This window comes from Phalacrocorax aristotelis, chromosome 1 (assembly GCF_949628215.1).
Source record: "Phalacrocorax aristotelis chromosome 1, bGulAri2.1, whole genome shotgun sequence".
Taxonomy (NCBI): Eukaryota; Metazoa; Chordata; class Aves; order Suliformes; family Phalacrocoracidae; genus Phalacrocorax; species Phalacrocorax aristotelis.
Window position 1 is genome coordinate 93,747,549 of NC_134276.1, and position 26,416 is coordinate 93,773,964.

General features: G+C 37.1%; 1 protein-coding gene across 1 annotated transcript in view; it reads right to left on the minus strand.

Moving 5' to 3' along the window:
* Nucleotides 1–26,416, minus strand: part of CFAP47 (cilia and flagella associated protein 47) — a 349,717-nt gene that overhangs the window by 56,391 nt on the left and 266,910 nt on the right. Inside the window, exons 55-57 of the mRNA XM_075097894.1 lie at nucleotides 26,220–26,324; nucleotides 20,832–20,988; nucleotides 10,462–10,557 (exon numbers count right to left, since the gene is read on the minus strand). Coding sequence (XP_074953995.1) covers nucleotides 10,462–10,557; nucleotides 20,832–20,988; nucleotides 26,220–26,324 — 358 coding nt within the window. The remainder of the gene's footprint in view (nucleotides 1–10,461; nucleotides 10,558–20,831; nucleotides 20,989–26,219; nucleotides 26,325–26,416) is intronic.

Sequence of the window (26,416 nt, forward strand, 5' to 3'; positions counted from 1 at the left end):
GAGTAGTTGAAGTCACCCATCAGGACCAGGTTCTGTTGGCCAGAAGGTTGCTTTAGTGCCCCATATATAGCTTCGTCGGCATCGGCATCGTGGTTAGGAGGTCAATAGCAGATCCCTACTGTGAGGATCTCCAAATTTAATTTCATTATTAGATATCTTCCTTTTGTATAAAGGCTAATGACCCCAAAAATGACCACAAAAATTAAAAGAAAATGGTGATTCATTAGAGGCAACAGACTGCAATGGTTATGTATAAAGAAAAGAAAACTTGTACAGTCCATATCTATCAACAGTGCTTGATTTCTTGGCCCTTTTTTAATCCTGAAGTAGTAAAAGAATAAGCAAAATAATATAATGGAAATTCTGAAAATGTTAATTCAGAAATTTTGAAGTATATTTTGCCATTTTTGATTGAACCAATACAATCATGTTTAAAGAATATTTACTCCCCCAGAACTGTCCAGAGATTTTTTTCATTTCTTCACTGCTAAACATTTCAGTCATTATGGTCACCGAACTTGACCTAAATACACAGGATTTCTCAGAACTCATTTGAAAAATCAAGGTTCAGTCTCAGTAACTCTTCTTGAAGAGGAGAATTTAATTAGAAGAAACATGCCTGCTTGATTTAAAATTTGCCAGTGATGGTGAATCCTCCACATTTCTTTGAGAATTGTTCTGAGAGTTGATTAAGCTCATTGTTTAAAATGTGTTTCATTTTGTATTTGGCTACTGAATAACATCGACTTGGTTTCAGTCCCTAGTTTTTCCTGTGAGAGAGAACACTCTCCATTACAAACATTCTGTTTTTTAGTGAGGTAGAACAAATGAATCACCACTAAAATTCTCTTCAGTCAGCTAAATAATTTGGGATCACTGAGTCTCTCACTCTCATCTTGAATCATTTAAATATGCTTGTATTGCAAAGATGAACAACACCCATAGAAGGCAACACAAGCTAACTAACATTGTATACCAAATGGAGGGACTAAATAAGTAAAGGCAGAGGTACCAAAAAAGTAGGGAAAAATGCATTTCCACAGAGTTGGGAGAATTAGGTAAATCTATGGATCCAAGAAACAAAAATAACATAAAAATTAATCTTGATTTGGAAAAGGGACAAATCAATAAGAAGAAAAGACTAATAGGATACAGTTGGTGATTTTACACTTAAAGAGATTTAAAGCAAGCTGGAAGGATAAGGATCATCCAAAAATTCCTCAACAGCTACTGACATGCTATTATATTGTGTATTGAGGTCTTGAGCTATGGTGTGTGATAAAACTGAATTGCTTGTTTGTGCACGTAGAAAACTTAATGTGTTATTCATACAGGTCTGAATAACAGTTCTTTTCTACAATCAACTTCTTATTTTCCTATTTAATAGAAAAGAGAAAATTGTATACAATGGCTAGAAGAAAGGAACTGTAACAGCCTCTAACAGGACTGTATACAGCTTGTGGTTTCTGCTGGCTGTATGTAGCAGAGATAATAAAAATGGCAGGCAGCAAACCTCAGGGATTATTTTATGTTACTTTTATTCATTGTGAAAAAGGCAGTACTACCTGCAATGAATAAATATCAATTTTTATGGGCTTTTAACCTTTGTTTTATATTAATATCTATGATGAAGGAGAAAAAGATTTAATTTATAAGGGATTTCCAGTGCTTGTGAGGCAATCAGATAAAATGCAGACAATTCAACATTAAAGTTGTTGCAATGCTATAGTTTTCACTTCAATGTACAAAACAAAGATACCTAACATTAACATTCTTATAACACAAGCAGGCAAACAAGGCAATAACAAAACATGATGTACATTTAAGAAGTTCAGCTATTACAAAAAACTCTCATATATTAGGTAGACTGAATTTCACACCTTAGAGAGGAAGTTAACAGTTCCAATTTACAGATACAAGAAACTGAGCCACATCAGGAAGTTTCATGGACTTCTTGACAGTTGCATGGAATAGTTTGTGTTCTAAGCCTTCCTTTAGACATTTGTAGTAAAATTATTTTCCAAATGCTTCACCAAACAATTATGAGAAAAAAGGATCTTCTTACCTTTCAAGTCTCTAGTAAGGGAAAGCTTTAGTACATGTATACTTCTGTTTCTCTGGGCTAAAATTAATACAATGTTAAATACCTTTCCTCAAGTAAGTGGAGATTTGTGAAAACAAAATTATCAAGTACCTTAACAATATGTGAGGGTGAGTACTTATGTATCCATGAGCTTTCATTACCTACTTACAATTTTAAAGGTTATAACTATTTTTGCAAATACTGATTTTACCTAAAACAGCATACTAACAGTAATATCAGAAGTGTCAAATCCTTGGACATAAACCACTTCAGGGTAAAACTAATGTCCTAGCAAGAAGAGTCCCAAAAAGACAAACACTCTTCCAACTTTGCTCTCATGAGCCTTTAAACCTGTTGCCATCTCAAAAGATATTATTACCATGCAAAGAAAAGGTTCCATTTCCCTCCTCTCAGCAGAAGATCATACTCGACCAAGAGACTATGTATGTAATAAAGCATCTTATGTATGTTGTTAACATAAACTCTGATTTCCAATGAAGAAATTTGTGTTGCATGCGTCAATGGTTGTGAGATATTACTCCTTGTAATAGTAAAGGTCATGACTCAAACACTTTTCATCTAACCGTAACATAAATCTTTGTTCTGCTTTTCCCTAAGAATACCCAAATTACATCTTATACTTAATATCAAAATCCCCTCTGCTGGCTTATATACGATGATTTATGAGCAGGATAAGCATCACGTTAAAATAGAGGCAAAGACTGAGAGAGAGTTAAAGCATGTCCTCCTCTTTCAAACATGACAAACACAGCAGTAGTGCCCACATTCTTTTTTTTCCTGGGTTGGTCTGGGGTTTGAGTGGGTTTTTTTAGCTTGGTATCAGTGATGCATTTCAAGAAATAAATATTGCTGAAACCTAAATATTATTGTAAGATGCAAGATTGTTACTAATGTTGATGACTGAAGGTATCAACCTAATCTTCATGTAAACAGGAAAGGTTTCAGCATAAATATTGTGAAAGCTGAAAATAAGGTCCTACATGAATCATAAAAGGTAGAAGAAAAAGATAAATCGTTTTTTACTGAAACTTCTATGAAGAGGAAAGAGGTACCAGTGTTTTGCATTCTTTTTGCAGATACACTCAGGCAGGCACAATCCCAGTGGCTTTATCAAACCAAAATAGGCCCTCCCTAATCATTCAAGCTTTGTGGCAGAAAAGTAAATCAGGGAATCCAATTCCCCCTTGTAACTGAAATATATCAATTTTTAACAAGAATGTGAATAATTTATTATCTTCCCCACAAAAAAAAATATTTTGAATAATTTGTTAGTATGACAAAAATATCAAGGGAAGAGAATTAAAGCAGCGGTGTATTAAGGATATGATGTTCATTTTAATTAAATTATTCCTCCCCTACAGAGAACAGTTTTAAAGACCATATTTGTCAAGAGCTGGAGCTATAGTATTATTGATCCAGGTTATATCTCATGAACAAGGAGAAATATGTAATTTTGAGGTGAACATACAGATATTGGCATACTAAAGTATTTATCAAAATAATTAAACACACAAATAATCCCACCTCAATTCACACCACAGCAATTAGAATACATGCCTAACATACACATTTACATTTCCTGTAACTTCAGTGCAACTGAAGCAGATGTTTAAATTTAATTTCTTTGCTATTTAGGGATTGCCTTACCTACCTGAAATTAAACATAGGCAAATATGCTACTGAATCAAGAACTTCATCCATCAGTCAGAACTGAACAAACCAAATGCATCTTTCTCTATCGTGAATAATTTGACTTCTGAATGCAATTGTTAGCAGCTATTATTTCAGTTAATCACGTACCTTACCACAGAATCAAACATATTATTTAAATGTGCACAAAACTTATTATGGGATGTTTACGGGAGAGAACACAGGAAGGAAAAAGAGAAAGATCAAAGTGGATGAGCAAGGAACAAGCATAGAATAAAAGAGGATAAAAGATGCCAGTCATGTAAGCAGGTGCTGGGCAGTAAAGCTGTCTGACAACACCTCAGGCTTGATCACTATCCTAGACTCTTATTAAATCCTATGTTTATCTTCTGCGTAAGTACACTCCCTATCCTGAGCCTCTGAGTCAGCCACTAGCAAAGTTCAAACTGGTCTAGCCAGCAAGTAGGACGCGGCCTGAGTGCCAGCTACTGGAGAGACTCAGTCTAAGACCAGTCATTGCAGAGGACAGTGTTTTGAGTGGGTGGTTGGGTGTCAGCTGCCACCTAATATCAAGTTAGACTAGCCAGCAAGTAGCAGGAGACCAGCATCTGTAAAGACCCATGGTCAGCCCCAGTGACTAGGTAAAGGGCCTACAGAACGAGCACACATACAGGACAGACTTAAATCTCTGCTACTATTCAAGAGACCTGCAGACATGCATTTGTGAGCTGAGTGAGTGAACATATGTGTATGTTCTGCTAGTGAACTTTGAGCTGGACTAACCAGCAAGTAGGAGCAGACCAGCATCCAGAAACACTCAAGGTCTGAGCCAGTGACTGGCAGTGACAGGTTAGCAGTAGGACTCGATGACCTTAAGGGTCTTTTCCAACCTTAACGATTCTATGATTCTATGGATAAGGATCCCCAGAGTCAGACACAAATACTGGAGGAACTTAAAAGTCCATGCTAATATTCAAAATATCTGAGAGGGTGGGTGGCTTTTAGTGCATCAGTAGACTGGGGTCGGGGGGGGGTGTCCGTACCTCCAGCGCAGTTCGATCAGTTCAATCCTAATCAGCCAAACACCAGCAACTGCACCAGGCTGCCCATGCTGTTCATATTTACGGAAGTGCTGACTGGTTTTATGGGTGTGCTGGTAAAGGTGCTGCCATCTGGGTTGATCTGAGTGGTTGGCAATGTTTGTACTTTGTGTGTGTGTGTGAGCACGTCTGCTGGCCTGCCTGCCAGAGTAGCTGCTCCACCTGGCTGCTGGGCAGGCAGGAGAAGCTCGTGGCTCAAATTTGGCTCCAGCAGAAGGGGAAAGAGAATCCTTTGTGCTCCCAAAGTCAGCTGGCTGGATTCTTACCTCTGACAGTCAAAGGTTCATGTTGGTTTTAAGCATACCAAGCCTTATTGCAACACACACCCTCTTAAATGTTAAACCTCCTTATTCAGCAAGACTTTTTTCTGCTACTGGCAACAACTTTGGATCTAGCTATCATGTATACTGCTAAACTAAAGCCCAGCCAACACTGACTCCACCAAGAAGTAGAAAATAAAAGCACACTCTGACAGCTTTCCTAATTAATTCAAACAAGTAGTCCTGAGGACTTAGTGACTAAACTAAAAAAGAAAAAAATAACAAACTTTCCTTTCTATTCCTTGCTGTCTGCAATTCAGATTAAGATCTCATGCAATTCTAACTGAGGCTACAGCGTAAGAACTTTTTTGGAAACCAACAGGAGTATGTATTTATTGAAGGGTTGTAAAATAGAACTACGGGTAGAGAAGGTAGACAAAAGAATTCATAGAGCTCTTGAAAATGTGTAGAAGCAAGGTTAATTGTTTGGCAGGATAACTGATTTTGTATAAGTTGACCTGTGCAATTGGGTTTTACACAAATACAAGATAAAAAAGAGACACTCCTGTGTAACATACAAGGGTCTGTGTCATGCAGAGTACCAAGGGTTTGCCATAAAGCTGTACAGTTTTTTTCTAAATACCTGTGCCCAGTTACTCCTCACACTGGCACTGGAGCCTGGACTTCTAAGAACATTTGGTGTTATTTCAGATAAGAAAAAAAAGGGTCAGAGCAGAGATCATCATACAGAAATAGTTATCTAAAAAGCTTAACACTTGGGAAATAAAACTTTTAAAATGAAGCTGAAGTACACAGTGGTCCTGCAGACAAGTTAAATCAAATCCTGATTAAGAAAATCTTAAGGGTTCACTGACTTTAAAGCATGAGCCACTATACTGAGAAGAATTGTGTTACTACTGTGGGTAAAACTGTTGTTTAGCTACTGAATGCTTACTATATAGGGACTTTTGCTTAGCCTTTGCCTTATATTTGTGACCAATTATTCATTTAGCAAAGGAAAAAAATGAAAAAAAAAAATCAATGGAAACATTTTACAAAAGGCTCTAGAAAAACTCTGTGTAGGAAAAAAATGAACATTATTAAACACTGTAATTATCAAACACTCTTAAGGCATAAAACTTCAAGGTTGAAAGCTCAGTTTCAATACTGCTTTCTAGCATTTATGCTTTAAAGTAACATCTGTGCCACAGACGGTTACTAATAAGGTAACTTTAAACTGTCTCTTCTCTCCAGGACAGAATATAGTCATTAAAACAAACAGAAAAAAATAAATTTCAAACCAGGTAGCTCGTCTTCCCCTCAACCCCTCAGACCACCTTGAGAAAAACATCAAATTTTATCATCTCCAAAAGTTCTTTACACAAAATGTTCACTTTATTTCCTACACATACCTTCCAATTTAAAAATAGAATATTTTCAAGAACTCCACAATTGTTTTCAGCTTCTTCTTAGGAAAAAGATCTATGTAATTGTTCCATCTTTCCATACATTTCATTATTAATATCAATAACAGTAGGGTGAGTAGTTTTTTGTTTGTTACTTTATTAGTCTTCTGTCTACTTTCAGTGAAGTTAGACATAGAACTCCAACGTTCTTTCAATGCTTTGTGAAATTCAACAGCTGGATAGACAAAGGAAATCAAATTAGAAACTTCAATGAAGAAATGCCTTAGCAGACTCAACAGCTGTAGTTCTCAGTCAGGAAATTGCCAGCTAGTTTAGGGAAGGGGGGAAATTTAGTTTTTGGTGTATATTTGGGGTAGAGCATGGACATGGAAAAGTCTCGTACAAATTAATTCATGGGAGACAGAGACATGCTGTGATTATTCCATGAGCAGAGGAGGGCAGGAAAAATGAATATAAGACAAAATGTAAAAAATCAAGCTTCTTTAGTTCTGCTCCTCAAGAAACAAGTGTTTGATAGTGTTGGCCATTTTCCCACTGTGCATTTGCAGCTGGAAACAAAAGAGTAGTGCAGATAATTTTTTATAGCCAATTTAGAGCTAGAGATAGATTTCCTGATTAATTTATAGGATGAAACAAATATCTGCCTCTGGAGTTTATGTTGCATTTGCTACCTAAACAGGTGAAAACTAGAAGCAAGAAGCAGAAAAGGGGGAGGGGACGAAGTAAGTAGTTCTTTCTTATTCCAGGACACATTCTGGCTCCATCTTGTCCATCCACAGCTGTTATCAAATAGACTAGCAGCAATATGCTATTCTAAGTCAGAATTAATCATCTTTTCATTTTCTATCTCTATTGAAATTGAAGGAGATAATTTCTTATCAAGTTCTAAAGCATAGCAGATATTTTTAAATAGAGAAATAGGCTCAGATAATGTGAAATAACAACCTCCCCTTAGGCTGATCTGCATAGTCTAAATGCTCCAACGTGCTGTAACCTGGATGTTCAGTAACAAATCAGGAGATTCTGAAGAAGCCTACTGCATGGCCTAGCTTAAATCTGCAAGGCAATTATAGCCTGAAAATCTGTTTTCCATGATAAATCCAATGGGAAGTCTTATGTGGATTTGCATGAGAGTATGCAAACAATGGGTTTCTGATGTCTTCCCTTCTTTTGCTTGCATCCTGAATATCTTTTTTCCCTGTATCTCATTTGTAACATCAGGAGAGCATGCTGAAGTAAACAAATCATTTCCTTATATAGTCAAAGGAATGTACTGTTCTATTCCTTCAATCCAAGGGATTGTTTTAAAAAAACCCCCAGTAACAGAGACTTTCTAATGCCAGTCACTTCATTAACTTAAAGTTATTTCACTAAAACAGTTGCCTGGATTTGCAAAAACACATTAAAATTTGTCCACACCATATAACTTGTAAAGTAAGCAAAATTCAAAGGTAAAAACAGTGCATATAACAGGTCTATAAATATATATAAAATACAGCCTGAAGACATTCCAGAAAAATACTAAGAAAAGTACATCTTGAGGAATATCACAGTATATGGTGCATTTTCTAATTAAACTGAAAAAAAAGTCACCCTTATTTCATTTTTCTATCTCATAATAATAAATAAAATATATAAATAAACAAATATATTTTAATATAGATAAATATACAAATAAATATATATAAATAAATAAAATATATTTAAATTTGAGATAGATACCATTTCTTCAAGAAAAATGGTATGGCTTATTCTGATATTTATATTAACATTAACATTGCATCAGAAAGCGCATCACCGGCAGAGATAAAGAAGTCATTATCCCTCTCTGCTCAGCGCTTGTCAGGCCACACCTGGAGTACTGTGTCCAGTTCTAGTCCCTGCTATACAAAAAGGATGTGGGCAGGCTGGAAGGGTTCCAGAGAAGGGCCACCAAGATGATCAAAGGACTGGGCAGCTGCCACACGAGGACAGGCTGGGAGAACTGGGTTTGTTCAGCCTTGAGAAAAGGAGGCTCAGAAGGGATCTCATCACCATGTGCCAGTACTTAAGGGGCAGCTACAGAGAAGATGGAGACTCCCTTTTTACACGGAGTCACAAGGAGAGGACAAGGGGGAATGGACACAAGTTGCTCTTGGGGAGATTCCGATCGGACACGAGAGGAAACTTTTTCACAGTGAGGACAGTCACCCATTGGCATAATCTCGCCAGGGAAGTGGTTGTCTCGGCCACCTTGGACACTTTTAAGAGTTGTCTGGACAGGGTGCTGGGCCGTCTTGTCTAGACTCTGCTCTTCCTAGAAAGGTTGGACTAGACGATCCCTGAGGTCCCTTCCAACCACTGATTCTGTGATTCTGTGATTAAATGGATGCTCGTACGTACATTTGTGTGGGATACTACCAAGGAAAATTATTTTCTTTGGTAAATAATTTAAGATATGAATAATTTATCTGTGTTGTTTGAAATCATAAAACATATCTGAAAAGTAATCTATCGAAATAAATATTAGGAAAATTATTTACATATTCTGTGTAAATACAGAAATCTACCTATCTCCTATACTTCAGCAGTGAATAAACTTGTAATGATTAAAATATGTTAATTCTGTGGTAATCCAAGCTTTACCATAACACTAGATAAATTGAACAAATCAATTGCTATCATATGCAATTCAAATAGATAATGGTTAAATTACAACACAAAAGGTAATTCACTCCTTTTCTATCCTATCTCACATCATATGTGACCAAGCAACGTCATCTAAAATCTAATTCAAAAAACAAAACCAAATAGTTTAATTCTTTCCAGGTAGTTCAGGTTTCTAGTTTCTAGTTTTTATTGTCACATTTGAAATTACCAGAAACAACATAGGAAAACATAGAAAATAGTAATTTGGAACAGAAAAACTATCTTAGGAAAAAAAAAAAAAAAACAGTTGAAAGGACCGGCAAATCTAAAGCATATCTAGAAACAAATATAACAAATAATTGTGTAATCTATTTCTCATTTTGTTTTCTGTTAATTCAGTATAAAGTAAAAGCAGTTATAAATGCTTAACTCATTTATTTTTGGAATTTCTTACCCCTTCCTACTTCCTTCAAACTATGAACATTTTATTTTAAAAAGAAAATTCTTAGCGATTACATGTTTTTCCTTTCTGCCACTTCAGATTTTAGGAAACTGTGTCTTGTTGCAGGATAAAGCGATAAATAAGTATTGATAATAGTTAAATATATTTAAAAGGTTACTTTTCAAGTGTATTTATTTGCATCTATTACAAAAACATACAATTTCTCATTAAATGAAACTTCTAAGAAGCTTTCAATTTAAATTTAAGAATTTTAACAAGTGATGCTTTTCTACCCAGTATTTGACAAACATCTTTATGTGATGTATTTTTTTTTTTATTTAAACTCTTAATTCAAAGCCTTTCCTAGGAATACATCAAGACCGCATTACTATATGGGGACATTCAGCCTTTTTATATCATACTTGCAACACCCATTATGAAGTCAAGTTGCAACCTTCTTGTTTCTTTTACATATAAACATCACTTTGATATCACACATGACATTTGTGCTTTCATGGTAACATATTATTCATAAAAGAAATCGTATTTCAAAAGTCCAAGAAAATCATTGCAGGGCCTAGGAAAAAATAACTGTCAAAAAATGAACAATATGCACTTTGGCGGAACTTTACTGGATGCACCTCTGATTATTACTTACTTACTTATTTAAGTAAAACAACATTCATTGCCATGCGGCTAATTGTTGTTTTCACAAGGAGCCAGGTTCAGCACATAAACTGATGAGTTGCAGTCATCAAAACACCAAATTTTATACACACTCTAGATTTCAGGGACCATAAAAGATCCCACCTTTTAAAAAATTCAAAGTAGAACTCAATAAATTACATACCTTGTGGTTGTTTAAGCAGAAGATGGAAAACAGATTCCTTAGTGGTGGACTTAGATAGGACAGATGCACTGAAATGACAACTGGACACCTCCTTATCTAAAAAAAAAAAAAAAATCATTAAGGGGAACTCATTTAGAAGTCAAAATTGATTGAACAATTTCCCTAATAAAACAGCTTCATAGACAGAGGTTTTGAAAAATACATTCTCAAATGGGAGTACATGGGCCATTTCTTCCCCACTTTGCTTAAAGGTTGTCTCAGTATTTTCCTCACTGTGATGAAGAAAAGTATAGATAAAATATGGAGATATTCTTAAATAGAATTAAAAGAAAATAACACACCATCAAGAAAATCCAAAGTTTAAAATGTTTTCAGTTAAATAACATCTAGGGATTACAAAAGTTTTCTACATTAAAAAAATGAAACGGCCAAGAAAGCCCACAGTGATAAGAAACACGTAAGAGAAACCTTGAGAGAAACAGGTTTGGGACCAGCAGTACTGCAGCAGTTGCAGGCAAGAATGGCTTTCTTGACGACGAGTTACCGGATCATCAAACAGATTAATTCATAGAGACAGAGGATTTAGACATTATTTTGATTGTTTTCACTGATTACTGTCAATGTTGTGGATAAATCTAAAATGAGATAGGAAAAACTGGTTTGAAGTGTAATTTTATAAATGGATTTTGGAGCTATTCAAGCAAAGGTGTCTTGCTAAAAGAATTGACGCTTGCAGGAAATACCTTGTAGGAAATATATCTAGCAGTTAACTCCAAGATTCTGAGCCCAATAGATAGACTATATCCAAATAATATGTCATATTAAAGGGTAGTAGCACTGAATGATGAACTGCCGACAGGATTGATACACAGCAATGCATCAAACAGCCAGGGGAAGACTGTCATTTGGGGATACGGAACACAGTTAAAAAAGCTTTAGGGAACAGAACAGTGAGTGAAGATGTTCAGGAAGGCAAAGAAAATCTCTTCCGGAAATACCAAATTTCTTGCTTCTTGTGAGAAGAGAAACAGCCTCAAAATTATTCCACCTCAAGAACAAAGTTTCAGGTTTTAGAAACCAGCCTAGAGGTTGAAAATTAAATATGCAATATATAGGGAAATAAAGAACTGAAGGGCCCTTTCCAAATATTAAAAGATGGGTGCAAAAGAAAAGCCTACACACCCATTTCAATATATCAGTAAAGCAACTATATTGCCATCTTTTTGACTTGAGATACTGCAATGGCAGAAAGGAGGTTATTGTGAAAGCTTTCCCCATAATGCTAATTATTCTGAAGGAATTCTTTTCTATTTTTTGACTATGAAGCAAACAAGCTGAATAATGTAAATTTCCCTTACTGGAAGAGTTTGCCAAAGTTTAAAATATCTGCTATTTTATTTTCTTTATATTCACCTACATATTCAGCGAAAGATTAATTTTCACAGAACTAGCCAACTAATCTCTGGAAACCTTTTTTTTTCTCCTCTGAAAAATAATTTCACTGTATAAAATGAAAAGCACTAAGTTAAGCTTCAAGATGTTTCAAAAATCCATTTATCAGTTCAGAAGTGCACTTATATACTTCACATTATTTTTTCAAATTGGTAACTAACATCACAGTCTGAATTATGCCAAAATCAGCACAAAGTGATGTTAGCACTTCTATTCCAAACTGACTATCCACATCCAGAACTGATTTGAAAATAACCGATTTCTTCACATTTGTATTACTTCGTTCTAACACTGACTTACACATATGCCATAATACTTTTGTCCAATATATGTTCCCTAAAAGAAAAATAACTGTTAGTAGCAGACTTGCCTTTGAGTATTTAGTTCAGTTACATAATAAAGTCAGAGAAAGTAGTTTGAAAACGTTTTGCAATGCACACTTAAAAAGTGGCAATCCTAGGTTGGAAATCTTTGTGTGGAAAAAGATATGGCCAAGCCATTGTGTATGCAACCTTACCTTGGAAATAAGTTTTAATAATCAACACTATGAGACAGCTATTTTAATATGAATGTGCATACACTCTTACCAAAAGCAATCTTATGCACTGCTGCAGGTATCAGTTTTGATAACACAGATAACGCTGGATTCCAGGGAGGAATCAATTTACCTCCCTTATCCGATTCCTAATTACCACTGTAGCTTTAATATTTTCTTTGATCATGTCCCTTCAAACTTTGAAGTGAATATCCCCTGAAAATAGTTGCAATTTTTTCTTGAAACTTCAAAATAGAATTGGCCCATTAAAAACATGAAATTAAATTATCCATGTCAACCAAAATAAAGCGTTATATGCATTAACAAACCACTAGCACTTAGGGACAATTCTTATTCAGGTGAGCTCTGTGGGGTCCGGTTTACACTGGAGATCTCAGAAGTATCAATTGTTTATATGAGTTTAGTTGCTTCCATAAAGTCTTAGTAGAAATATTATATAGTGGTATTTACAGAAGAGCAGTAGCATTAAACTTGATACAGCTGAACTAGTACAAATAGCCTCTAAACCATCTGTAACAAGAGTTTGCATACTCTGTAGCTCTGATTATTGGCTCATATCGGGGAAAATTACCTGCTGTCAAATAAACATTACTCCCATGAATATCCTTAATGTAGCTATGAATGCTTCTGTAAGAGCTGTATATTTAAACCACGGACATGTATCTAAATCCTGGGAAGAAAACTTATTGCTATTGAATTCAGTATGAAAACATCAAGTTTTAGGAGGTCCAAGATTTCATCCCTTCATCTCAAATTATCAGATGGTGGGTAATTTTACTTGCTCTATAATTATCCAAAATAAAGGACTGTCTGTGCTGCAATATAAGTCAAAATTCACCGAAAGAAATACTTCTGAGGAATAATGCTCTTGGGTTTGACAAAGCTTCAGAAATGCAAATGACAGCTTCAGAAATGGTCCAGATATGACAATTCCCAATTAGCTTCTTTTTTAATTCCTGAACTATAATTTCACATAAATTGAGACATCCTATTTTCATTGTTGCCACTTTTAACTCTTTTAAGAAATGGCACATGGTCTGAACACAAATTGCAAAGATCAAGATCAATCAAACATTGCCTTCTGCCTTCTGACTTGCTGCTTGCTGTCGATTTCCCCATTCTGCCCTCTCTCTGGCCTCCAATAACAGCAGCAATGCGCATGGCAAGTGCAGTGCAAGATTAATTAAAGGAAGGCATTCCAGTAACTTGCTTTAATACTAAAATATCAGCTAAGAGGTTTCAAAATGGTACTAGATTGGGTCTTATATTACTAAACCTACAGTTTTAAGTGCTGTTCTCAGAAATGGATTTAAAAACTGTGAATTTGAGTTACCTGCCGACAAGGCTTATTTGTACTCCTTGGATTAACATTTTTTCAGGGGAAAAAAAGTTTAAAGAATGACTAGGTTGTCAGTCTTTAAGGAATAAATTAAGACTACTTTCTATTTCAGACTAAAATGTTTGTGTTTAACTAATTCAGATGGAAGGTCACTATCATTCCAAATTAGCTTGTACTTTCCAAGGTGTGTTCTTGCGCTGCTACAAGAGATCCCTGGACAAAATTGGCTCTTCATGTAAAGAACACATAAAAATAAAGTGTAGGTCATCACAGCATGGGTAAGAGATAGTCTTCTCCATAATTTAGGACTGTAAATGGTCTTAAAATAGTGCTCAGTTTTGGACATCTCATTATCAAACTCATACAAGCAAAATAAACAGGGTGAAAAAAATGGAAATTTGTTGAAGAGCAAGTTCAGAACTACCAAAGTTCAGTTCCTGGTAAGAAAGGAAGTGTACTAGAAGTAATGTATTCATACGAGGAACACTTTCTCACCAGTTTGATTAGCCTTGTGGGGTGGCAAATTCATTCTTAAGGTTGAAAAAAACCAAGTTAATTAGCTTTTACTGTACACTGGGCTAACATATCTGCATTGTTATGGTATATACAATATCAAAGTTAGTTTATTAAAATACTATATGCTTCCCTTCCAGGTAAACTATATCTTGAGAACATGAAAGTTCAACTAAGTATTGACATAATTATGGATATTATTTCCCAGGATATATAAGTGCCAGAAATACTAAGCTGAACTTATGTATCCATGACTTTGCTTGTAAGACTGATTTTTCTTCCTTTGGAAAGAAGGAAATAGGATTTAGAGTAAATATTCCTACACAGAACAAATCATATCATGCACAACCACGTCTAAAGGCAGCTTGAATGCATAACTCAACTCTTATTGTGATTCTTAATTAGAAATTAAAATTAAATTTTTTTAATTTAATTTTTAATTAAATGAAAAACAAGCAAACATTATTTACAGGTCACCAGCAGCAACTGAAAAATAACATAGCATATTAAGCTGATTAACAAATACAAGACAGCTTTTAAAGGACAAGTATGGTTTTACTTCCGTAAAGATCACAGTAAAAAATCTATTTTTTCAAAGAAAGCTTTTCATAATTCCACAGATCACAGAAACATTAGGTCATCACCATGTCAGGGCTACTGATGTGTAAAGAAAAATGAAGACTGAAAACTTCTGATGCATAAAAACCAGCACCAATCTTTCACTGTCAGCCAGTTGCCCCTGCGCTGTCTCTATTACTGATAATCTCCCTGAGACAAGCTAATCCTCTAAAGTTAGAAAAATTACTATGTTTTCACTAAAATACTTAAATAATGCAGGTTCTGCTAATGTTTCTCAGAACATCACAATTCACCAGGTTTTAGTACCAACATTTAAGCACTAAATAATTTCTGATTAAATTATTGTGGATAAGTTTTGTTGTCCTTTTCCATTATTTTGTGAATGGCACATTAGATTAGCCTCTTTACAAATAATAGTAGTATTAGGGTACTAAACTGTGCTATCTGGCACTAGATTTATGCTCAACAAGCCAGGCTGTATGCTTCTCATAATTGCTCCTGTCGTTGCACAAATCAGAATACCAGCTTGCACTTTATGCTAGAATAAAGTGTGCTGCACTCTGTGAGGTGCAATGGGAACCTTCATACCACACATGTAATACACACCTAGTAATTCACAGTGCTTCTATAAGTGTCTGAGCTAAGATAAGCACAAAGGGTAGATGGAATGAGAGGAGAAAATACAAAGGTTTAACATTTTAGAAGGAGAACTGCATAACTAACAATGTAAAAGCTTACTGTGTCTTCAGCTGTTCTAAGGATGATGACTTGACAAACGAGCGCAATGCAAAAAAGAGGTATACTAACAATTTATCAAGGTACCTTTGGACTGAAGCTCTAGCATTCATCATGTCAGCTGCTTCCCCCAATTTACAGTGCACTCTCTGTCATCAACCATGTTGTTAATAAAAGTCTTGAATATTATGGTCCCTAGTTCCAATCCCTGGGGTACTATAATCATTACCAGCCAGCAGTTGACTGTCAAGGTGTTGGTCATTATCATTTAAGACCAATAGCTCGGCCAAGTTTTCAACCCACTCAGCAATCTTGTTCATCACGCTTAGACTTCCTTAGCTTCCAAACAAGAATGCTACAGGAAACAGTGACAAAAGTCTCACTAAATCATGGTATGCTACATCCACTGCTCCTCCCTCATTTGCATAATCACTCATTTCCATATAGAAGGCAATCACGTTAGTCAATCATGATTTGTACTTAACAAATCCATTTGACTACACCTGATTACCCTCTTGACCTTCCTGTGCTTGGAAATGGACTGCAAGAGGATGCATGAGCTATACAGACCACAAAAGGATTTGTCCAGTGATCCTACTAGGGGCTAACGTGAGGCTGATCAACCTCCCACTCCCCGTCTTTCTTCTATCATTTTTAAAAGAAGGAAATAACATAGCCTTTCTCAGTCAACAGAAACATCTCCTGATCAGCATGAATTTTCATAAAGAACCACAGTCTCACAATCACATTGGCTAACTCTTTTATCTCTCCATGAATTTCATCCGGACTTGTGGATCTGAATGCATCCAGCTGCTCTAAGAATTCTACAGCCTGTTGCTCCCCTATGAGCTGCCCATCTCCCTTTCAAACCAAGTCAGTACTGCCTGCTTTGGGAGCAAGTTATGCTTGCAAAGACTAATGGCAAAAAAAAGAAAAAAGAAAAAAAGGAAAAAGCATCGAGCGCTTCAGCCTTTTCTACAGTGTCTGTAACTAGTTGATTTCCCCCCATCCATCAGTGGACCTATCTGCATTTTCTCTAAGCTTCTTTATATAACTAATGTACTTTTAGAACCTCTTCTTATGAGCCTGTACTTTCCCTGTTAGTCTTCATACCTGATGGGCTTTGGCCTTCCTGATTTTTTTGCTAAGTATGCTCATGGTACTTTAATATTCACTTTTTGTTACCTCTTCTTCCTTCCACTTCATCTAGGTGTAGTACACAGAATATGTTATTGCTGCTGCTAGTAACAGGCCATGGGGCTTTATATTAAGTCAACACTGCAAAGCATCAGGGACTTATCACACCTTGTTTGGACTTAAGCTATTTTAGCTGTAACAATACATAGCTGAAGCACCAACTGTTGCCTTATTTGTTTTTCAGCTTCAGCTTAGTGACGTATAATTTTGTGATATAACCCTGAAGAAATCATACAATATATGGTGAAGACCTAACAAAATTAAGAGGTCGTTGTGGAACTAAACCTGGGGACCAAGAAGAAAGCAAGTGTAGCAACAGACCCTTTTGGAAACATCTCAAAATAACACCAAGCAGTTCCAAGACTGAGAATGAAGAAACTGGCATTTTATCAACATTTCCTTGCCAGGGAAGAACCTAGGATGTTGATGACTCTCTCTGATAATTTACTGTGAAGAAATACAAGGCAGATATGAGAAGATTTGTGTATATCAGTTAGCAGCAATTAGCATTAATTCGATAATTTGGTCTAAAAGTATTAGTGGTCAGAGCCCTTAGTTCAGCAACATATGCTAATTCACCTGTCCAGCCAAAAACCGTCCTTCTCTGAAATTCTCTGTAATCTCCACACACAAGGCTGTAGATGCCTGTGGTCAAGATCTGCTCTGATACAGTGCAGCTGTATAAGCTGGTATCAGACACCTGTGAAAACAGCTAAGTTGTGGGTGAGTAGCGTCTGGGGCCTCCACCCACTGGCTTGAGTTGCATTCAAACTCAGGTTTCTGCTGTTGGTCCTTGCCCAAGCTATGTCCTCGGTATGCTGTCTCTGGCCATACACCTTGTCAAGCCTAGCCTACTCGATTTCCCAGCTTGATCACAGACTCTCCTTCTCACTGTGGACTTGGCTGTCAGTAACTGACTCTTGGCTGAAATTGGTTAATGCCACCAGGCCTGATATATTCCTCTTGTTTGGAATCTGTGGGATTGCAACCCTTCTTTGAAAGCACTCTGCCAGTCTTGCTGTCACCTTTGGCTTCTGTCTCATTTTGTTTTGTGGAGCAGCCAGTTCTTGCTGCTCCCTGACAGCTAGTATCATTGTAGTTGGACTCTCATCACAATATAATAATCATAATATCTCATCATTTGTACTTTGACTAGACTGTTAATAAATTCTTAGTGCCACATAAAAGATGTGTTTCTTTGGTCCACATATGTTACACCAGATCCAGAGCAGCGTATGCTTCTTTTTTTGTACGTTAGTTCACTGAGAAGGTCCCTGCATTGCTAAGTGGGTCTTCTGCTGAAATTCTCAGTCTTTGAAAGTAATCAGATGACTCGTTCCTGAGCTGTTAATAAATTTTCTGCAGAACTCATCCAGCTCTGACTACCTTTCTGTACTTTAGTGTACAGAGACTTGAATAACAGGAAGCATCTCATGGTCATGGCCACAGTAGCCTAAGCTATAAAAGTAACCAAATTTGTCTTCTCTATCCTTTCTAAACAGCCTGTACCCATCCATAACCATGCTCCAATTTTGCAGACTATCACTGACTGTCTTCATGACTCTGATCACATTGTAGCCTTGCAGCTGGCCTGGAATTGCTGTTCTTCCTGTTTCTCCTGTTTGCTGCCTAAACTCTGTGCAAATGTATGCAAAAATATTTGAGGAAAGAATGCCCACAGAACATCCAAGTCTCCTTCAATCTGTTCAAGATTTCCTTGGCTGTACAGGGAGTATAGATCTGTGTATTCCCTATATGAATGAACAGCAAGGTATAGTAACTGCAAGGTCAGATAAGCCTTGGCAATACTTTCTGCAGCACCTCACATTTGAGCTCCAAGAAAGCAGCAAACTTCCTGGGATGATATGTTGTTATATAAATTCCCAGCCTTTGTCCAATGCAAGAAGAAAACTCCAACCGCTAGCACTCATTGCTTCCTGTTTCAGAGTGCTGGTTCTAATCAGAAGACCCGAGATGCTCAGCCCAGGCTCTTCCCACTCAATGGAACTCCTTTTCCCCATCGCTCTTTGAGAACTCTGAACCTCATCTTTAAAGGAACAGTTGCAGATGGAAATTGAGACTTCCCCATTGCTGGGACTCTGTGTCTTCTTGATGCTTCTGTCTTCTTTTGGTCACACCAAACTTCTCAGCCTTGAAGGGCTTGCCTCTTGTTTCTGTAGGATCTCTGCAAAAGTCCTGTCAATCTCTTGTTTATTAACCTTGATGCAATAAAGCTCCTACCTCTGGCACCACAGGAACTCTACCAGAGCACACATCTAACTGGTGAGGTCATTGCCTTTCATAGCGCAGTGCAAGGGAGAAACCTCAAGAGCTCCCAATTGCCTCAGACCAGGGTTGCAGCATCCACCCTCAGAACTTCCACTTAGATTATAGAAGTAATGATTGCACCATCCAGGGCCTGAGAGCTGCCCCTGTGGTGTGTTGTCAACATTTATGCATTCTTTTCTACTATGAGCGGCACTTTTGAGCCTTCTGTATGTGCACTGAATGCCAACTGCTGCATCAACTGCCCTGTTACTGTGTGCAGACCCAGCCTGCAATGCTCCTTGACACTTAAGAGTGCCTAGATGCCAGATAAGTAGGAAACTGGTCACGACTCTGTTCCCCTCTCTGCCAGGTCTCCTGCTCACCAGGTAAACTCTGGCACTCTCCCTGAGATCCTGGCCATGATTTACTTAGCCTGTAAATAGTGGATCCACTGCATGCTGTTGCTTCCTTCTCTGTTGTCCAGAAGAGAACGTCAACAGAAACTTAGATGTGGTCTGACCACTTATGAATGGAACTCTATTTTGTGACCATTCTGAATGAAACTATTTTAGCAGTTAAACATGGGAAACTGCACTAAATCCTGCCAAAAAGACTTGGTCAGCGAAAGTATAGAGCACTCAATCGTGAGACCAAAATGCTCTTGACCACGCACTATTTAGGTAAAAGAATCTCCAAGATCCCCCATATATTAACTGTATATGCAGCCAAAGCTATATTTCTGTATTTTTAATTCATGTCTCAGAAGGTGTAATTAAAAAGCATGAGTTCAGTGCAACAAATAAATATGAATCTACATTTTTTCAAAGTCACATTTCTTCACTTATTCTACGTGCCACAAACCCCAAATCAAGCGTGAACGTGTAAACCTGGCTTAACTTTTGCACAGGTTTGATCTTGCTATTCTGTTATGTTTCCCCATCCATGGGGTCTGTGTCAGTGGCCACTGGAAAGTTTATCTTCAATTTTTGTTATACATAGATGCCAGGAAATGCTTTGGCACCTGTTTTCTGAAGCTACGTGTAATGTTGGACAAGGTGGAGATTCAGAGAACCTTCTAAAGCTCTCTGCTTCACTCAGTGAAATGTACTTTCACTGAGTAAATTTCAGTCATCAAGGAGAATCTGGGACTTCTAATTTCAATTCTACAGCATTTGTGAAATCTCAGTATAGAGAGCGACTTGGCGATCTTTGATACTTCTGGATCCTCTATTATTTTTTAAAGTATGTTTGAAAATATTGCTGAAACATACTTGTTTGGAATGTCAATCAGAAAAATAACCCCTAATGTTTTGTCCCTACTACTCCTTTAGCTATCTAGAATCTGACAAAATGGTATAAAGTACTTTGGAAAATAACTGAGGAACAAAACCAAACCAAAACATTAGCTATTTGGCTTAGACATACAGTTCGCAAAACACACCCCAGGATACCTCCTATTGCCTAAACGCTATGGTGCAGTCCACAGCCAACAATGAGCTGCATGCATACATGAGGCTGTATCACCTAAGTGGTCTACTGTGAACAGTTGTTAGAGGCTTGCATTATTTCTTAGCTCCCACAGCTTTTCAGGGTGAATGTGAATGATACACAATATATCTGTTGCCAGGAAATGGAAAGAGGCAAATGTAATTACATCCCACTCTCACTTTCAAGGCAACCCAAGGAGCTTAAGTTCCTCCCCCCTCCCCAAAAAAGTTCAGACCCCTGTACCTGTCAGCATGACATCTACCACCACGTTTTCAGGAGTTGGATTTTTGAAGGATATGGTGACCGAAGAACACTGGCCAATGAATGAACTTATGCTGGTTGGTTCCATCAGCTGAGGAGGAAGACCAGTCCCCGAAAGGTAAAATATCCACTCTTTAAGCTGTAGATGAAATATGTGTCATTATTTATTACTTGATGAAAGAGATATGTACATTTTAAGGCATTTTGCCTACTTCTTCTTGTGTTCTATGCCTCTTTTCTGTTTTAAGTAAACTGCTGTTTAACGTTTTCTTTCTTCTTCCCTCAAGCTGTTATGTTACTCTAAGTATTTCTACCTGGAAATCAATAGTTCCAGTCTGGGAGATGTTCACATCTCCTCTTTGCATTTAACTTCTGAGCTACTCTGAGCACAGAGTATTTAACTTCCATGTAGTTACTCAGAGCTTCCAGCATAGTGAATGGAAAGATGTAGGTGGTTGTGAGAGGGCAATTCAAAGCATGTGTATCAGAACCTGAAAGCAGATGAAGTGAGAAGTTCTCTTCAGAAGACAAAGGAAGAAGGAAAGTAATTATTTGATGGAACAGCAGTAGAATCACAGGAAAAGCTAAAATTGTTGCTCCAAAGATAATAAAGTACATTAACCATTATACACAGAAGAATCGAGAATATTGGAAAGAACTAGTAGATATAGAGTATCACCACAGAGCTGAAAAAAAAGGAAAATATAATGAAATTGATGTGTTAATTTTGATCTTTTTTTCCAGCATGGCAGCAAAGAGTTGCCTGCCCCACATTTACTGTTTTAAAGTTATAAAGAGTGATATTAATAATGCCACTCATTATGGACTCTTTAAAGGTGAATGAGTATCAAAGGTGAATGGTAAATACGAAGATACTACCATTATTTTAAGGAAAATGTTTAATTGTACATTTACGTTGCTGCCTTTAAATAATAACAATGCAGACTAAAATCTAAGACTTACTACAAACTGCTGAAAGTGACCCTTTGATCTATTTTGTTCATTATCACTCAAAACTCTATGCATCGCAAATAGAAAATAATAAACAAAATCAAAACACTATTTTCATTACCTGAAATATTGCATTTACTTCTGCATAGCCTGTCCAAAAAAATTAAGGAAAATATGTAATAGGCAGGGTTCAAACCTCTAACAACAAATTTGGAAATACTTACAGTAAAAAGTGACTAATATATTGAGAGTTCTCAGCATAAACAGGGATAAATAAAGTGGCACATTGTATGTCTTCAGAAAATAGCTTTGGACAGCAAAATTTCATGCCTTTATTAGCATTTTATAGAGAAGCATTCAATCCAACAAGAAGAAAGACATTTTAATCTTACTTAAAGAAATCTTTTGGTACAAGTCATCCAAGGCTACAGGATTTTAATTACCAAAAAAAAAAAAAAGACCGCAAACAAAAAAAGCCCAACCAAAACCCCAAAGCAGGAAGAACTGTTTATAGACTGATGTAGAGAATACGCAATGCTACAAGTCAGAATATAAATATAGACCCTATGTTTTGTTTAGGATTTAGACAGTGATTTATATCACCTAGTTTGCAGGGGCTTCTGCATTACTCAGACTAATAAGAATTAAAAACTACCCCCCTTTAAAATTACATTTTACATTGTTATTGTTGACTTAAGCATGACTTATAGCCTGTTTACAGTTACAGATTCATAAGCAGGAAGCTAGCACTGCTCACTATTCAGATTCTGACAGGAAGGCAAATGCTGCTGCTATACAGATTTTGAAGCAACACAGGACTAACTCTTTGGAGAAGCCCCTTTGCTGGTCATAGTCAACAAGAAACTGCCCAACAGGTGCCAAGCCAGCATGCCATTGTGTTTTTGTTCCTGACCCATGTTCTTCCTTACCACATTAGCCTCAAGAATTTAAATGCAAACGAATGGCTGAGCACACTTTGCAGGCTTATCTTGAAGGACCGGAACACAGGCATGAGAATGCCAGAAGACCATGTTTTCAGAAAGCTGGATGTGTCAAGCTAGTAGTGGTCTATACTGGCTTTGTACTTGCTTACAAACAGAATAACAAAAAAAAAAACCCAAACAACTTTTTTTGCAAAACTCTTAGTACAGAAGTTATGAGGCAAACTTAGTGTAACATTGCTTTCCAGGCCCACTGTAAATTTATGTGAACCATCTTGCTCACAGCGAGTAATTTTACACTGAGGAACAGTGCAGGGGTGAGAGGAGTACACATCAACAGAATCACAGAATCACAGAATCAGTGGTTGGAAGGGACCTCAGGGATCATCTAGTCCAACCTTTCTAGGAAGAGCACAGTTAGACAAGACGGCCCAGCACCCTGTCCAGACAACTCTTAAAAGTGTCCAAGGTGGCCGAGACAACCACTTCCCTGGCGAGATTATGCCAATGGGTGACTGTCCTCACTGTGAAAAAGTTTCCTCTCGTGTCCAGTCGGAATCTCCCCAAGAGCAACTTGTGTCCATTCCCCCTTGTCCTCTCCTTGTGACTCCGTGTAAAAAGGGAGTCTCCATCTTCTCTGTAGCTGCCCCTTAAGTACTGGTACATGGTGATGAGATCCCTTCTGAGCCTCCTTTTCTCAAGGCTGAACAAACCCAGTTCTCCCAGCCTGTCCTTGTATGGCAGCTGCCCGGTCCTTTGATCATCTTGGTGGCCCTTCTCTGGAACCCTTCCAGCCTGGCCACATCCTTTTTGTAGAGCGGGGACTAGAACTGGACACAGTACTCCAGGTGTGGCCTGACAAGCGCTGAGTAGAGAGGGATAATGACTTCTTTATCTCTGCTGGCGATGCCCTTGTTGATGCAACCCAGCATCCTGTCAGCCTTCTTGGCTGCAGCAGCACACTGTTCACTCATGTTGAGCTTGTTGTCCAGCAGGACCCCCAGGTCCCTTTCCACAGAGCTGCCCTCCAGCCAGATATATCCCAGTCTGTGCTGCACTCCTGGATTATGTTTTCCCAGGGCAAGACCTTACACCTGTGCAGGTTAGCTATAAAGATCAAATTTGAACTTTATTGCTGAAGGCTCAGGCTCATGGTCTACAAACATTAGAGTCTCTAGCTTCCACTGATTTTTTGTGGTTAACAAACAGAGCCATTTTGAACCCCATTACTTCTAGTGTTGAGCACCTTATAAACAACACACTGAAACTTTGCCAAACTGAGCAGCTAAAGAAGATGCCAAACAAAATTAGCAATCTGGAAAATAAAACAAGAGAACCAAAAAATTGTACAGATTATAAGACAGGCCTGCCTTGCCTGACCTGCAGTTACTGTTCCTCACTGACTCATTTTGTGATGGAGCTAAAGATCGTGTATGCTCAGTGCAAGAAATCAAGAGGAAAAATGATTTAGAAAACCAGAATCCTAAGGCAAATAGTACAAGATAAGATCTCATATTTGGCTCAGTTTCTCTCTAATATTACCTACTACTGTAAAACGTTCTACATTACACCTGGATGCTAGCAATGTGGTATAATAGGAAATACAGATTTGTTAGAACTCTGGGTATGGGTTATGTTCAAGCTGGCCTTCCAGTTATGCTGTCCCAACAAACTTAACTTCAGATTTTCACAATGATTAGAGCTAAACTCAGATTCACTTTGTGAAGAGCTCTTCATACAGCTTCAAACCAGAAACAAATGAAGCAGGTAATAGCACAGAGCAGTTTCTCTCAGTACAGCAAAGCAGCACAATCAGAAATGCTTAAGGCTTATCCTATAAGTACTGTCATTAACTGATTTTAGATTAGTCAGCTATTCAGCTATCAGATGGGTTAGGTGTCCCTTCAGATATATTTAAACACAGAAATCAAGGGAGGGAAATCCATGTTACAGGTTACATTAAACGTTGTTTGAGGCAGCCACCACTGACGAAAAACATTCTTCAAGACTTCATTAAAAAGGGCATTTATATCTGTGCAAATATTCAGTCAGCTATCAGTATAACAATTAGCAAACTAGAACAGTCTGGGATTAATTTAGTAAGCACCGTAGCAGTGAAAATTAATTAAAATTTACAAAATTCAAAAGACTCAGGCATAAAAAGAGCACAAAGAAATTACAAAGGTTATACCAATATACTGAAATGGTTAAAGGGGTCTGGACAAAGCAGCTAGAAGGATGGGATGCTGACTAAAGTTCACTGCAGATAAAAACTGGGAGATTTGCCATGACTTGAAAGAAGATGCACTGGATGACAAGATTCAGGTGGCAGGACTCAATTGCTCCTGAAAGGTTTAAATGAATTATTGCATTGTTTTATTGCTTCTGTATTTGGTAAAGAATTTCTTTTTTTTAAATTTAGATAAGATCTCTGTGTACCATTAGGATCCAGACAAGATAAGGACATTCTGTCCTCTTGAACTGGCCTTGGATATATACTATTCATATAAGAATTGCTGTCTCCTTGTTTTTATCCTTAATAAATGCTTAAGAAGAGAGATCCTGCAAATAAATGCTGTGCTAACAGCACCTACAAATAACCTCTCTGTTCACCTTACTTTATGAGGAAAAAACCTGCCACATCACTTCTTTCACCATTTGTTTTATTCATATAAAAGAATATTTGCTTTTGCAGTATTACTTAAAACACTTCTGAAAACTCTTGGTAGCACTTAGCTGGAGTAATTCACAGGTGAGCAGTCTATTAGGATATCTGGAAGTCCAGAAAGACTACAGAGAGGAAATTGCACAGAAAGCAAATGCTTCATTCAACCACAGCTCATGTGATGAAATATCATCATGCATATCCTATTATCAGTTGTTCTTTTTATTTCCAGTTGTAATTTTTAACCATCTAGTAGGTCACATTGATTACTTATATTTCTCTATTTACTTGTTTCTCATTCAAAATCAGGGAAACTCACAGATTAAAAAATGTCAACAATTCTAGGATGCTCAAAGTAAAAACCATTTTCAACCAAACTGAAAGGAAGAATTCACTTTTTCAAGTGCGTGACCTTCCAAAGTTCAGATCAGGTAAAAAATTAAACCATTTAATTTTGTTTGGGGTTGGGAAAAACTTCAAGAAATTTAATTTGAGAGGTGACAATGCTAAGAAGTGCCAGTTTCTGGTGTTAAAAACAGCAGAACTAACTACCAAGAAAGCTAAAATTATTCATTACTTATGCTAGCTCCTGAGCCATTACACAACATTTTAATACCGTAAACAGAATAATTTCGGTGTAAAACTAAGGTTAAAACATATAACTTTTGAAAATCATTGCATTTGCTTTTTCATTATGCATCCAGCTATTAAATTTCAACTTGACCTACAGACTGAAACCCTTACTTACATGACTATTAACAATATTATCTAATTTGAATTCAAATGTTGTGGGCAGCAAACATAGTATCATACCTGTGAACATTTGAAGGTTATTGATGCCTTGTGATTGCCTCTTCCAAGAGCAGATGGACAGAATTGCACAGGTACTTCAGTGGTGGAATGAGGAGTGACAATCAGCTGTACAAATACAAGAAAGAAGCAAAGGAAAGGGGGGGGGGGGGGAATCAATTTTTTTCAGTGTGTTTCTGGTTTGTGCTTTGTATCGACAG